General features: G+C 51.6%; 2 protein-coding genes across 2 annotated transcripts in view; one reads left to right on the forward strand and one right to left on the reverse strand.

The window, feature by feature from the left end:
• LOC144946660 (transcription initiation factor TFIID subunit 4-like) overlaps positions 1–10,429 on the reverse strand; it is a 26,229-nt gene extending 15,800 nt beyond the window's left edge. The window contains exons 1-3 of the mRNA XM_078875730.1: positions 8,813–10,429; positions 1,819–2,021; positions 991–1,104 (exon numbers count right to left, since the gene is read on the reverse strand). Of these exons, the coding sequence (XP_078731856.1) occupies positions 991–1,104; positions 1,819–2,021; positions 8,813–10,418 (1,923 nt within the window). The 5' untranslated portion in view covers positions 10,419–10,429. The remainder of the gene's footprint in view (positions 1–990; positions 1,105–1,818; positions 2,022–8,812) is intronic.
• DPM1 (dolichyl-phosphate mannosyltransferase subunit 1, catalytic) overlaps positions 9,707–14,338 on the forward strand; it is a 24,125-nt gene continuing 19,493 nt past the window's right edge. Inside the window, exon 1 of the mRNA XM_078875733.1 lies at positions 9,707–9,744. Coding sequence (XP_078731859.1) covers positions 9,713–9,744 — 32 coding nt within the window. The 5' untranslated portion in view covers positions 9,707–9,712. The remainder of the gene's footprint in view (positions 9,745–14,338) is intronic.

Raw genomic sequence — 14,338 nt, forward strand, 5'->3', positions numbered from 1 at the left:
CTTATGAGTGCTCCCGATTTTTCAAGGGCACATACTGTCCACGTTCCCTCCCCCAGAATATTCATTCCCCCCCCACAGTAACTAATGTTCAAGAATATTGGTTCCGCTCACAAGTATTTGTACTCCCTTATTTTATTACAGCAATGTAACCTTTCTTTGCGCGTTGTGCAATATGCATGCGAATATTTTTGGAGATAGCTTCCCAAACTTGTTTTGGAAACGGCTGCTTATTTTGCTTTTTTGGTAGTTTTACTTTTTCACAACGCATGAACGGTTTTCACTTTTCCCTCACCAATGTAAGCGGCTAACCCTTAACCTGACTGTTAACGCCTTACCCGTAACCGACTGGTCCAACCCTGTGGGTACAAATAAGTAAATGGAAACATGTTTGCCAGTGGAATCGCATGTTCGTACACCATAGGGGAAAAAATATTTTGGGGCAACCAAAAGTTGTTTACACCGGCACTGCTGAGAACTTTGGCTCAGACCTGGGTTTCAGCTGTCGGTAATTAATTCGGCTTCTCAAGTATAACGAGTTTATGATCTCAGCCAAATCACTGACGGCTGCTCGAAACACGCGCACTTGAAGGGATCTCAGGTGATATCCACTTCAGAGTGGAGTGCTCTAAATGCGGAGGGTAGCACACTGCTCTGCAAAAGATTCACATGGATACTTCCGTTTGGTGACATGACTCCGATAGCACAAATATGGATAAAATCGTTAAATAATTTTACATTTTCTACGCATGCGTTTAAGTAGGAATCAAAATAAAATGGTATGTTCAACTTCTTTTGCACCGTGCGTAGCCAACCATGTTAAAAATACGTGTGGAAGGACATCAAACTAAACACAAAAAGCAGTTCTAAAGAAGTGAGTTTTCAATCTAGACGATTTAGAAGTTCACCGCCCCAGTGACTTCCTAACATCGGAAGGAAGGGCGTTCCAGACGGCCGCAGGAGAAGGCGTGGCAGGGCACCGTGTGGGCGTACCGGCGTGAAGACGAGCGGAGGCTGGCTGGCGGGAAGAGCGGGCCCTGCGGGAGGGGCCGGCGTCGCAGCGGCGAGCGTGGGCGCCCCCCCCACCGGCGGAGTCACCGACGCAATCTTGACACGGGCACGCGCAGCGGGGCAAACGTTAAAAGGAGTGACGCGAAACCCCGGTGCCCGACGTCGACCGACCCCCGAGCCTCTCGTTCTCCTGCCGAACGACGCCGAGCATCTCGCATCTTCCATCGGCGGGCCTCCAAAATTCCGCTATTTCCTTACCACAGCTACCGCTGGACACCTGGACCGTACCGTGTCACATGACACCCACCCGGAATATGTTCACCCTCACTCGTGGTGAATGGAGCCCTTGCGCTGATGACACTGGGCTAGAGTTGCGCTGTTCATGGGCTAACAGAGCCCGGGTTGGGTTTTCAGTGGCGACGGTGGAGGTGGTGGCGGAGGTGGTGGTGAGTGGGCGCGACGGTGGCGAGATATTAACTACCTCGCCTGGTATGCAGGAGGTCATGGATTCGATCCCGACCCTGACACCTGTTGTATATTTGGAGTTTGTGTGTCTCTCTCCCCGTGGTCGCGTGTGTATTTTTCTCCGAGTCCTCTGGCTTATAAACATGCGTTTAGATATAATCTGGCCGCTGCTATGAATGTCCACGTGATAAGCCCACTTCATTGAGCTTTCCTTTGTGGCCAGGTCACTTCTTAAAAAGAACCTATACAGCTCAGTGGGCCTTACCTTTTTCTGTTTAAATCTGGGTGGTGGTTAGTGGTTGCCGAGTGCGGTGGTGCGCGGAGAGACGAAGGTAGCGCGGGTACCTGCAGCGCGGCTAGCCGCACTCCCTGCTGCGGTTGGCTGGTGGGGCTGGCGGCCGGTGGGCTGGGGGCGTGCGCCACCGTGGCCACGGTGGGGGAGGGGGGCACGGGGGCGGCATGGGGGGCGGCGCCACCGGCCTGCGCCAGCACCGACTGCTGGATGAGGAAGAGCTGGCCCTGCTCGCCGGCGCGCACCATCACCGTACCTGCGGGTGGGCACAAGCCAAAGATTCCCCCCCATGTAGCTTTCAACAGACTGTTGGGGCAAGTGTCGTTCGCAAGCGCCTATTATGGGCCGTAGGCGATGCAAGTCACGTGCCTACTCTGTCAACCAGTGCCTGCTCCAGTCTACCGGCGACCCAGACTATAATCGGTGAGAAGTCCTGTGTCCATTAATCTGCACATACGCAAAATAAAAAATACATAGGACTCAAATAAACAATCATGTCATTTCTAACGACGATCATATTTTTTTTTAAACCCTCTGTCATTTCCACTGCTGAATGAGGGCCTCCCCATTCCATGCGGCCATGTGGATGGTTATTCCAACAAACTTCACCACGCTCTGGCCGATGCAGTTGAGTGAAGATAGGGAGCAGACCTATAAGGACGGTAGCAGCAAAGTACAACAACAATGGGGAGGGTTTTCGCACTGCCCTCTGCTGCCCACAATGCAGCACAGCGCGGTAGGCGCACGTGACAGGCTCGCACGCTTCGAGCGCTCCCGTCAGATTGTTTACTTTTATTATTATTACTGCACTTGTTTACGCGAAAGCCCTCAACGAATCTGAAACTCTCTTACAGGACGGTTCTGCCAAGTGCTCTGTGGTAAGGGGGCAATATTGCTACGTGTGATCGCAATTACGTAATTTGCAGGTAATTTTTTACATCCGAATGTTTTGCTAAATAATACATCGGATGTTTTGTCTTTTTGGCTCTGCGAGGAAACCCATACAGAACGGGGGACAGAACGTACAAATCCCACACAGGTAAGGCACCCGAGTCGGGACTCGAACCCAGGACGTTTATTGGTGCTGCAAAGCACAAGCGCACCACCCAGCCGCCCAATATCTCTCGCCAAAGTCTCCTTCGCAAGAGGGACCTGTGACCACAAGTGACAACAGCACAAATAGTGCTGTCCAACGGCTCATTTCAGCGTCTACGGCACTCAATGAAGTTTATTGTTGTTGTTGCTGCTGCTGCTACATATTTAGAAAGTACAGGGGAGGGGAGGGAGGGACCTTGGAAAACTTTATGGAAGGATTTCACAATCGTCGCACTGTGCACGTGACGGCGGCATATCGCAATGGTCAACTTCATGACCATTCCAACACTGGCATGAATCTATTTCGCGTGAAAACTCTCGACGGGCCCCGACGTAAAAGACCGCGCCGCAACCTCGTGTTTCGCATCGCAGATTCCACGAACGGCTCTCGCGTCAATCCGCCGTTAACGCGTGGACCAGAGGACCCTTGAAGAAGCCTCCCAAGTCGTTCTAGGACAGCCGTTTCCGCAGGGCCGTTTTCTAACAAGGCGGGCGGGGGAGGGTTGCGCCGTTCAATCCGCCATCGGGCCCTGATCAATCCACGAATGGATGACGGCTCACGGTGATAATGCCAGAGGGCTGATATCGCTCCATCTCCGCGGTGGTCGTCCTCTCGGAAGTGTTCCATATTTTTTGGCTACAATTGTGTTCTAGTGATGTGCCCTGCCCAAACCTACTCAACTTTCTTAACTGAACATGACATTTCTAAAACTATTTCTTCTCAAATCCACATAATTTATTTATAATCGATGCTGCTAATATCAAATGCGCATCTTTCCACGCTTCGTTACGTAATTGTAACGTTAAATAATGTTTGGTTTTAAAACACGAGCGCATAGGTTGAGACATTTTCATCTCACAATCGCTGAGAAACCACAGACAAGCAGGCAGGCAGGTGAGCCAGTGCCAACAATTTAATTGCCCAATCGCAGAAGTGCTTTTTATTTTAAGATGTTTTCAGCCAATAAATGATTGTTTATACACGTGGGAAGAAACCGGGGCACCTGGAGAAAACCCACGCGTGCAAGGGGGAGGAGGAGGGCAACACTCTAGACCCATACAGGAGGGACGGATGATACGAGTCCACACTTTGTTGTTATCGCCTTCTCCTGGCGTGCTCGCGTACGGCACAGCGACACACAACACGGGGAATGGAGTTTCTCAGCATTTGCACGATCCCCCAACCCTAGTCTCAACAGTGCTGGCCTATGGGCGTGTGCCACTACCCCCGGGCGATATCCACGCTCACACAATTTGCACCGACTGAAAACGTTCCTATTCAGGTACAAGGGTTGCGTTGATTTTGATTTCTGAATTACATTTTTCAAAAGCGCTGCACAATTTCTCATTCGACAATTTACATCACCATTTCAACCTTGAGCCGTATTCAAAGCCGTCTATGCACACTGCACATAGTTATTTTTTTTTGTCCGTGTCCCTCCAAGAGAAATCATCGTTTGTTTAACTTGATGTTTACGAGACAAAAACATGTTAATTATCGGCATATACTAGTGCAAGCCAAACACTGAAGAATGGAATTGATCAATCATTGTTCCAATGCCGGAACCTCCTGAAAAAAAATCTTGAGACCCAGAGATATTTTCATCGAAGAAAAATATAGGGCCTCATTAATAATAATCCATTATTCCTACCGTGTCCGTCAAAATAGAAACAAACGCCTGTTCCTCTCGCTTCCAAATCATCCACGCTCTCCCAACCTCATCGTCATCATGAGCATTAGCCACGACATCTCCGCTGCTAGATGAAGGCCTCTCAAAGCCACCGACGTCTGCCGGGCCTGCGATGCCACCGATACATTTTGCTGCTGCTGCACACGAGCAAATTTCAATGCCCCATCTCCTGCAGCGCGATGTTCTCTCGGCCTTTTCCCTCCTTTGCCTGCAACTCCATCTCCTTAGTCGGGACCGCTGGCCATCGTCTCTTCTAGCGAGGCATCTTGCCCAAGCCCATCTACATTTCTTAACAGTGTGGAGGATTTCGATTTAAAGCTTTCGTGACTGCAGGGATTCAACTTCTTAGTTCTTTCGGTAAAGTCACGTAGAAGGGAAATAATAACATAATAAAAATAAAACATCATAAAATCATTCTCACGACGTTTCGGCCACAACGCAAGCAGCCGTCCTCAGGTGAAGAACAGGTCTGTCGGAAAGACAGCGTCTGAATGACGCTGTTCTTCACCTGAGAACGGCTGCTTGCGTTGTGGCCGAAACGTCGTGAGAATTATTTGATGTTTTATTTTTATTATTTTATTATTTCCCTTCTACGTGACTTTACCGAAAGAACAAAGAAGAGGAGTGTGGAGGATGTCGTTAACCTGCGTATGCTGTGTAATACATGTCCTCCCCTTTATGTCTCTAAATTAAATTACAAGTGTGCACCTGTCCAGGCCTCTGTGCAATTTCCATCTTTTTGTTATATTTCTCGTTGTCTTTGTCGATGTTTCCGATCCACGTCATTGCAGATATATTGTAATGCGATGTTGCTTTCTCATTATGAAGGCCAGTTTTACACAAGTACTCCGGCCTGCTGCCGTGTTTATCGCCGTATTCTCCTGAAAAGACACTCGGGGAGGTAAGACGCACGCATCCCAACTTCTGGCCAGTGTCAATAACGTTACACAAATCTGGTCTCACACACGCACCTACTGGATTTTAAGAACACCCCCCCACCTCGCAAACCAATTCTTGCTTTCAAGTGCAGACAAAAATAAGTGCTTCTTATAATCAATCCCGAGTACGTGATAACTGGTATAACTCCTTGGGACAACTAATTTTTTATTTATTAAGGACACATGTAACGTTCTTACCCACCCCGACTGGACATCTGTGAAAAAGAGCCTTGTCGCTCATCGGATTCCTCCAGAATAAATATTCTGATTCTGACCTGAAAGTAAATATCAGGAGTTGTGTGAAGTGGTGAAAAGAGGCCTGGGTTTTCAGAGAAAACAGAGCTATCGGATCCATGAAGACGGTGACTTTTGCCTATGGAAGTACTGGGGCACAAACGAGAGGGAAATTAAATATTACTGAGTTGGCCGATTTACATAGCGTTGAAGTCCGTACACCAACAACACGAGCGCTTTTGTGGAAACCTCACTCGGCAATATACTTTGCCGGGGAAGCCTTGGAATGCGGAGAGAAAGTCGATGAAAGTTCACTGCTTAATGACACATGTTTATCCAGAAAAGCGTTCCGTTAGAATGGGATGTTTGAGCGATGGCATTAACGAGTGTTTGGCTTCGTGGCGGAGAAAACCAAAGAAGCCAGGAGAAAACCCACCACGCATTAGACAAGGGTGTTGACACTCGGTACTGCCACCTGCTAAGTACACCTCGCAGCCACATACCTACAACAGCTGGCAAGCCCTGGTGGTCACCCATTTAAGTACTAACGAGGCTCAACTCTGTTTGGTATCTGAGAGGTGATGGGATCGGGAGCATGTAGGGTGATTTGGTGAGGTGTAACTATAGAATTGTTTTTTTTTTACGTGGCAGCCTTTGCAAAGGGGTAGACTTAAATCTTTTATCTTAAACTTCGTCACCGTCACACTTTCACTGGGTCCAATTATAACGCAACATTTGAAGAGCCACCCGCTTGGCGATCTAGGGAAGAGGAAAAGTGGCCATGCTTGATGGGGACTCAGGAAAAAATTTGGCAAAGATTTGCCGACTGCAGGGTCCAAAAAAATGTGCACCGACCACTCTGTGTATCGTGTGGATAGGAGATGAAAAGCGGTGCATGCAGGGATGAAGCGATGGACGCTGGGATGAATAGGTTGGCGCTCGCTCACCGCAGAGTGGGCAAACGCTTTTAGTCTTAACAGTGCAATGCTGATATGGGGCCTGTGCGTCTATCTGCAAGCCTCCGATGGTACCAGTGGTGATGGGAAGGGAGCAACAGCACCGTACGGCACACCTCAAAAAGCGAGGTCGTTGAGTGGCTCAATGGGTCAAGACAGCCGAGCCGGCACCATTAAGACCCTGGGTTCAGATCCAGGTTTACAACTCATAATGGCTGTACGGAGGGAATTAACCAGCAAGCTGAGACCCTGGGTTTGAATCCAAGTTTACAGCTACGTAATGACTGTTGGAGCAATGAAAAAGTAGCACTGAGGATCCTAGGTTTGAATCTGTATTTTAGTCACTCGGGTTTAAACCGGGTTGTAAAGTGTAGCAAGTTGATGGTCTCAGACCAGACCTCAATGACTCTACAAAAACCCACATTTTATAACATGTGGATTTTCACCCAAATTTGCTAAATTGTAGCCGACACTTAAAACATTTTCGGTTTGATTGACACGCGATGAACAATATCACATGGTCTTATTTTCAGGAGGGCCCTGCATTGTCGTGTTATAATTTCTTGAACGAGTCCATGACTTGTGGGAGGAAAACAAAATGTGTGGAGAATACCCACCATGTCATCAGGTCAAGTATGCATTCAAAAGTTTTGCAGAGGTGTGCCATCACCAACTGTGTGAAAGAATGGCCCGCGAAAGCAGATATGACAAAACTACTTCTCATATCCCTTAAAGTAACCTCTGAGCAACACAGTACAAGATACACTTCACCGCACACATGGGGGCATCATAATCATCATTGGCCACGGTCAATCCACTGCTGGATGAAAGCCTCCCCAACGACACCAAGATAACAATAATTGTTTAGTTTTATTTGTATATATTTCTTAAGTAATTTGTTTACCTTTCCTATACATGGCACGCCTATCATGATTTTGTATTGTACATTGTAATGTTCTGACCCCGTACCCCTTACTGGACATCTCTGAAAAAGAGTTTTAGAGCTCATTGGATTCCTCAAGCATAAATAAATATTCTGATAATACTCGAGATGCTCTTATGTTTCCATCTCCCCGGTGGAAGCCCTCTTGGACTCGAATCCTTGGCTGCCACAATAATTATTCTCAAACGTCAACCCGCATCCCTATTCCAGCGAAGTATCCTGTCCCAAGCCCGGCCGTACTTTTCCCTCTGTTTCAGCCGGCGTCACTGAAACCTGCACATGTTCAATAATCCACGTGTTCCTCTTTCTGTTTCGCAGTCCACTTCCTAGTGACATCTCTGTTGCTTTTCCGCACACACTCAAGTGTTTAGTTCCTTGTATTTATTCATGACCAGTCGAGGCAAGCACTCAAAAAGTTCACACACAGGAGCAAGCCACCAATATGCAGAGTGACACATGGCCAATCAGTCCTCACAGCTGTTCTTGCTGGGAGAGAGCAAGCATGGACCAATTTAGCCCAAGAGACAAAACAATTCCTACCCGGTGCCATGCACAAACAGGTCACCAACAGACAGGACACAAGAATGTGCCCTTTTTGAACTTTGTTTTGTCCTTTTGCCCCAGTTTTATTCAAATTGTGCAATCAGTGCCATGTCATGAGCTGAAAGTGCCCATTGGGAGCTTTCGTAGTAACGCCATATTTCCATGCTGTGCTCGACAAAAGCCTGCAGAAGCAGATAGCACAGAATTACTTCAAGTGACCCTAGTTATCTGCACACTGCATGTTGTACTTTACCATACTCCCTACTACAGCTAAATCTTACTCGCATGGCAATAGCACGACATTTTTTGTTTGCTAGATACGGAATTTGCCGACATTAAGTGACAAACAAAATTGAAACTGATGTGCCAATATTTGACTTTTAACTCATGACTGAGATGTGATTATCAACTCTACACACTTGAGAACACTGTTAAACGGGCGACCAAACCTCAGAATTCAAACCCAGAAGCTCAGTGGCGTCAGCTCAGCACTTCGACCCCTGTGCCACCGGGCTGAGATCATCAACTCGCCTCACTCAAATCACAGTCAGTTCCATGTCCCCCTTGTACCACACCACGCAACCTGTCAATGCAGCCGTTTGATCTCAGACAAGCACCAAAACAGAGGCGAGCGTTTGCTCCTTTACCTGGTGGCAAGGTGAAGCCAGGGGGAAGCTGGATTGTTTGCGGTCGTGGGGCAATAATTTGCGGCGGCAGCAGCCTCTGCTGGAGTGCGAGACCCGGTCGCGCTGGACTCAGCGCCGGTCCGGGCGAGGGTGGAGGTGGTACACTCACCCTCACCACGCCACTGTGCCCACCAGCCATAGGCATCATCCCCGCACCGCTGGGTGCCAAGGTGGGCACAGTGGCAGTCTGCTGTTGCTGTTGTTGCTGCTGTTGTTGCTGTGGACTGCTGATGAGGGTAATCGCGGGGCGAGAGGCCACGGCACTTATGACTGACGGCTGCCCGCTCACAACACCCCCCGGCGTGGTGCACATGAGCGGTGGGTGTCCGATGGAGTTGCTGCTGATGATGTTGCTGCTGGTGCTTATAATACTGCTGGTGCTGACGATGCTGATTGGTGCTCCGTTGTGGCTCGCAGGAGGCCGCTGCAGAGTGATCGTGGCGAGACCGGGGGGGTTGGAAGTGGCGGCGGCGGTGGTGGTGGCAGCGTTAGGGTTGGTGAAAGTAACACTGGGGTTGGTGGAGGTGGTGATGATGGTGGTGGTGGCGGTGATGATGGGGTTGGGTGCGATGAGGTTGGGGGTGACGTTAGGGTTGAGGTTGGTGGTGACATTGAAGTTCATCCGCCCTGAGTCCACCGCAACCACCGACATAGCCACACCATTGTTGCTGTTGCCACCGCTGCTAATGCTCGAGGTCCTTGCAGGTGAAACAACGCCTCCTCCTGCCCCAGCGGGTGTCCCGTACACGGAGCCCCCGTTCACCGGTGTTCGGCCCAAAGGTAGCACGGGGACATCGGCGTGGTTGGACAGCGAGGAGGAGGTGGTGGTGGTGGATGATGATGCAGGGGCCGAAACGGACGATGACTGCGATGATAACGAGGAAGAGGAACAGGTGGATGCAGCTGCCGATAACGATGACTGTGTCAATGATGATGCTTGCGCTAATGATGTTGACGGTGATGAAAGTAATGCCGCTGCTGATGATGACGACGACGATGCTGCTGCTACTGCTGATGATGATGACAGTGAAGACGTTGATGATAATGATGATGCCGACGATGCCGATAACGAAGACGGTAAAGCTGCCGCCACCGATGCTGATGATAACGATGCTGATGATGTACCGACACTCACACCCGAAGCCACCGCTCCGCCGTGTCTCTGGCAATTCGTCCCGCCGACCTGCTGCTGCTGCAGCTGCTGCAGCTGCTGATACTGCTGCGGTTGTTGCTGTTGTTGTTGCAAGAGTAAAATTCCCGCCGCAGCCGTTCGCTTCATGGGTGGGCCTAGCGTCCCGGACCGAGCCTCGGCCTCGCCTAAATCCGACGCCGCGGTTTTCGAGGCGCCTCCGCCCGCGGCAGCTGCGGCTCCGAGCCGGCCCCCTCCTCGGTCCGGCAGCTGTTGCTGCTGCTGTGGCTGCTGCGGCTGCTGCTGTGCGTGGCTGTTGAGCACCGTGGGCCGCTGTCGCGAGAGGCGCGACTCGAGCGAGCCCACCAGCTCGCTCACCGCCTTCTCGTCCACGTCCGTCGTGAACATCTCCAGGAGAGGGTCGCTCGCGTTCGCCATCTTGTGTTGGGCGATCCCGGGGGGCGGGGGTGGGGGCTCTGTGGGGAGGGGGAGGGGTTGAGTGGGGCGGGGCGAAGAACGATGGGGGGGTGGGGGCTGTGTGGGGGGGTGGGGGCTGTGTGGGGAGGGGGAGGGGCTGCGTGGTGGGGGGGAGGGGCTGTGTGGGGTGGGGGCTGTGTGGGGAGGGGGCGGGGTTAAGTGGGGCGGGGCGAAGAACGATGGGGGGGTGGGGGCTGTGTGGGGGGGTGGGGGCTATGTGGGGAGGGGGAGGGGCTGCGTGGGGGGGGGCTGTGTGGGGCTGTGTGGGGAGGGGCTGTGTGGGGGGGGGGGCTGTGTGGGGGGGGAGGGGCTGTGTGGGGAGGGGTTGAGTGGGGTTGGGCGGAGAACGGCGATGGGGGGTGGGGGGTATGCGGGGGGTGGGGGCTGTGAGGGGTGGGGGAGGGGCTGTGTGGGGGGTGGGGGCTGTGAGAGGTGGGGCGGGGGATATGCGGGGGGAGGGTGGAGTGGGGCGAAGAGCGGCGATGGGAGGGGTAGGGTGTGCGGGGGGCTGTGGGGGTGGGAGCTGTGGGGGGTGGGGTGGAGGGGTGTGCGGGGGTGGGGGCTATGTGGGAGAGAGGAGTGGGGGCTGTGGGGATAGGAGCTGTGGGAGATGTGGTGGGGGGAGATGAGCGGAGGGGGGGTATGCGACGGATGGGGGAAGAGGTGGGTGGCCATAGGGGAATGGAAGGAGGGGAAGGGAATGAAGAGGTGGGGGTGCAGGGTGGAGGAGGGGTGCAAGAAGAGGGGAGGGGCTGTGGGGGTACAAGGTGATAAAGTGATGAGGGTGGCGGCTGAGGGGGTGTTGGGGGCATAGGAAAATATGAGGGAGGGTGGCGGGACCGTGGGGTAAAGAGGAGAGGTGTGAAGGGGTCGGCGGGAAAGGGGACGTGGAACGTGTAAGCTGAGGGGAGGGGCTATGGGGGGTGTAAGCTGAGTGGAGGGGCTGTGGGGGTGTAAGCTGAGGGGAGGGGCTGTGGAGGGTGTAAGCTGAGGGGAGGGGCTGTAAACTGAGGGGAGGGGCTATGGGGGTGTAAGCAGAGGGGATGGGCTGTGGGGATGTAAGCAGAGGGGAGGGGCTATGGGGGTGTAAGCTGAGGGGAGGGGCTATGGGGGTGTGAGGGGAGGGGCTGTGGGGGTGTAAGCTGAGGGGAGGGGCTGTGGAGGGTGTAAGCTGAGGGGAGGGGCTGTAAACTGAGGGGAGGGGCTATGGGGGTGTAAGCAGAGGGGATGGGCTGTGGGGATGTAAGCAGAGGGGAGGGGCTATGGGGGTGTAAGCTGAGGGGAGGGGCTATGGGGGTGTGAGGGGAGGGGCTGTGGGGGTGTAAGCTGAGGGGAGGGGCTGTGGGGGTGTAAGCTGAGGGGAGGGGCTGTGGAGGGTGTAAGCTGAGGGGAGGGGCTGTAAACTGAGGGGAGGGGCTATGGGGGTGTAAGCAGAGGGGATGGGCTGTGGGGATGTAAGCAGAGGGGAGGGGCTATGGGGGTGTAAGCTGAGGGGAGGGGCTATGGGGGTGTGAGGGGAGGGGCTGTGGGGGTGTAAGCTGAGGGGAGGGGCTGTGGGGGTGTAAGCTGAGGGGAGGGGCTGTGGAGGGTGTAAGCTGAGGGGAGGGGCTGTAAACTGAGGGGAGGGGCTATGGGGGTGTAAGCAGAGGGGATGGGCTGTGGGGATGTAAGCAGAGGGGAGGGGCTATGGGGGTGTAAGCTGAGGGGAGGGGCTATGGGGGTGTGAGGGGAGGGGCTGTGGGGGTGTAAGCTGAGGGGAGGGGCTGTGGAGGTGTAAGCTGAGGGGAGGGGCTGTGGGGGTGTAAGCTGAGGGGAGGGGCTATGGGGGTGTAAGCTGAGGGGAGGGGCTATGGGGGTGTGAGGGGAGGGGAGGGGCTGTGGAGGGTGTAAGCTGAGGGGAGGGGCTATGGGGCGGTGTAAGCTGAGGGGAGGGGCTATGGGGGGTGTAAGCTGAGGGGAGGGGCTATGGGGGGTGTAAGCAGAGGGGAGGGGCTGTGGGGGTGTAAGCAGAGGGGAGGGGATGTGGGAGTGTAAGCTGAGGGGAGGGGTTGTGGGGGGTGTAAGCTGAGGGGAGGGGCTATGGGGGTGTAAGCTGAGGGGAGGGGCTGTGGAGGATGTAAGCTGAGGGGAGGGGCTGTGGAGGATGTAAGCTGAGGGGAGGGTTTGTAGGGAGGGGCTGCAAGAACGGGGATCAATTTGAATGTGGTTATAATCGATGCTTAAGCTCACACACTAAATGCATCTTATGCAAATTGATTACTATTTAGCAAATGACTGCATGTGCAAATTCCACCATTCGCCGAATGGAGAAACGTGCGTTTCGAGTATTTGGCTGCTATCAATTCCCACGTGATGAGCCAACTTCGTTTGTGGCCGGGTCGCTTCTGAAAAAGAAGCTATTAACTCTGCGGGTTTTACCTGGTAAAATAAAACAATTTTTAATGTGTTTAGTTTAACTTTTTTATTGATTTGTATTTTTTATTGCAACGTTCTGACCCACCCCGACTGATTCTGGGATGCGCAACTCAAGAATTAATGAACGTAAAATGTTCAGAATGAGAATGGTAAAATAATCCTGAAATATGACCATGATTGAAGACAGTTGAACACGTAGCAGGCTTTCGTGACCAATAGTATCCATAATACAGGGTTTTTGGGTTAGATAGCATAAATATAAATGCGTCGTTAAACTCGCCATTTGGTAAGGGGTTTTCACGTACACAGAACATGCCAATTCGTTACTAGTACAGCACTTAACCGGTGTGTTGGAGAGCCAAGCCACAACATTTACAATCTGTTTTTTGTTTTTTTTTCGGTAAAGTCACGTATAAAGATAAAATAATAAATTAAATAATAGCATACGACGTTTCGATTGCAACACAAGCAATCATCATCAGGTATAATGAAATAGCGACATAGAATCTAACCAGAAAACTATAGACAGACATATAAGCAGACAGATATCACCAAGATACATAGAGAGAGCAACCCAGGTACAGAGAGGGGTGATCGTCTCTGTGGGGTGGCCTTAAATAGACAGAGGGGGGCGGAGGCAGAGAGAGGGAGGGGGTAGGGAAAAAAATTACATGTCAATGAGTACGAAGGGAGGGGAGTAAGGTAAGCAGGCTTAGAGGGAGACAGAACACACTAAATTAAATAACCTAGCAAAGTATCGAAATGTTATGTAAAACGACACAGAGAGTCGGTCAACACACAATTAACGCATAGCCTGGTCGATTACGTATTTCAAAGATTGCTAAGTTAGAATTTAAGTGTGAAAATTCCAAAGAAAGACAAAACATAAAAACAAGAGGAACGGAGACACACAGACAGAGCAGAACCTCAGAACGATAAAAAACGAGTGTAGACAGAAAACATTACACTAAATATACAGGCAGAGAGAGAGAACAAAACCCAGAGAGAGAGAAAAAGGTAAACTTGGAACTCTGTCTGTGTGTCTCCGTTCCTCTTGTCACGCACCTAGGGGGGGGGGGGGTCAGACATTTGTGACGATGTGTGACGAGTGGGGGGGGGGGGGGTTTGAGAAATGTGACGTCACATCAAAATGCGCAACTTTAAATAAATATCGACAACACGTTCTACTTAATTAAATAGACTTTGTAATAAATGTTTTCTCCGACATCAGAGTGCAGCGCCACATTAAATACGCACTTCAATGACAATAGTTTAAAGCGATTTGAAGCATCTGAAATTTTTTTTTGGGGGGGGGGGCAGAGCTTTGTGACGTCATTTGAGGGGGGGTCTGACTTTTTGTGACGTCGTGTGACGAAGGGGGGGGGGGTCAAAAATCGTCCAAAATCGCGTGACGTCATTTATGGACGGCCCCTCGTGCATACCGTTATGACAACTAAAGGACTTAA

Source organism: Lampetra fluviatilis, chromosome 42 (assembly GCF_964198595.1).
Source record: "Lampetra fluviatilis chromosome 42, kcLamFluv1.1, whole genome shotgun sequence".
Taxonomy (NCBI): Eukaryota; Metazoa; Chordata; class Hyperoartia; order Petromyzontiformes; family Petromyzontidae; genus Lampetra; species Lampetra fluviatilis.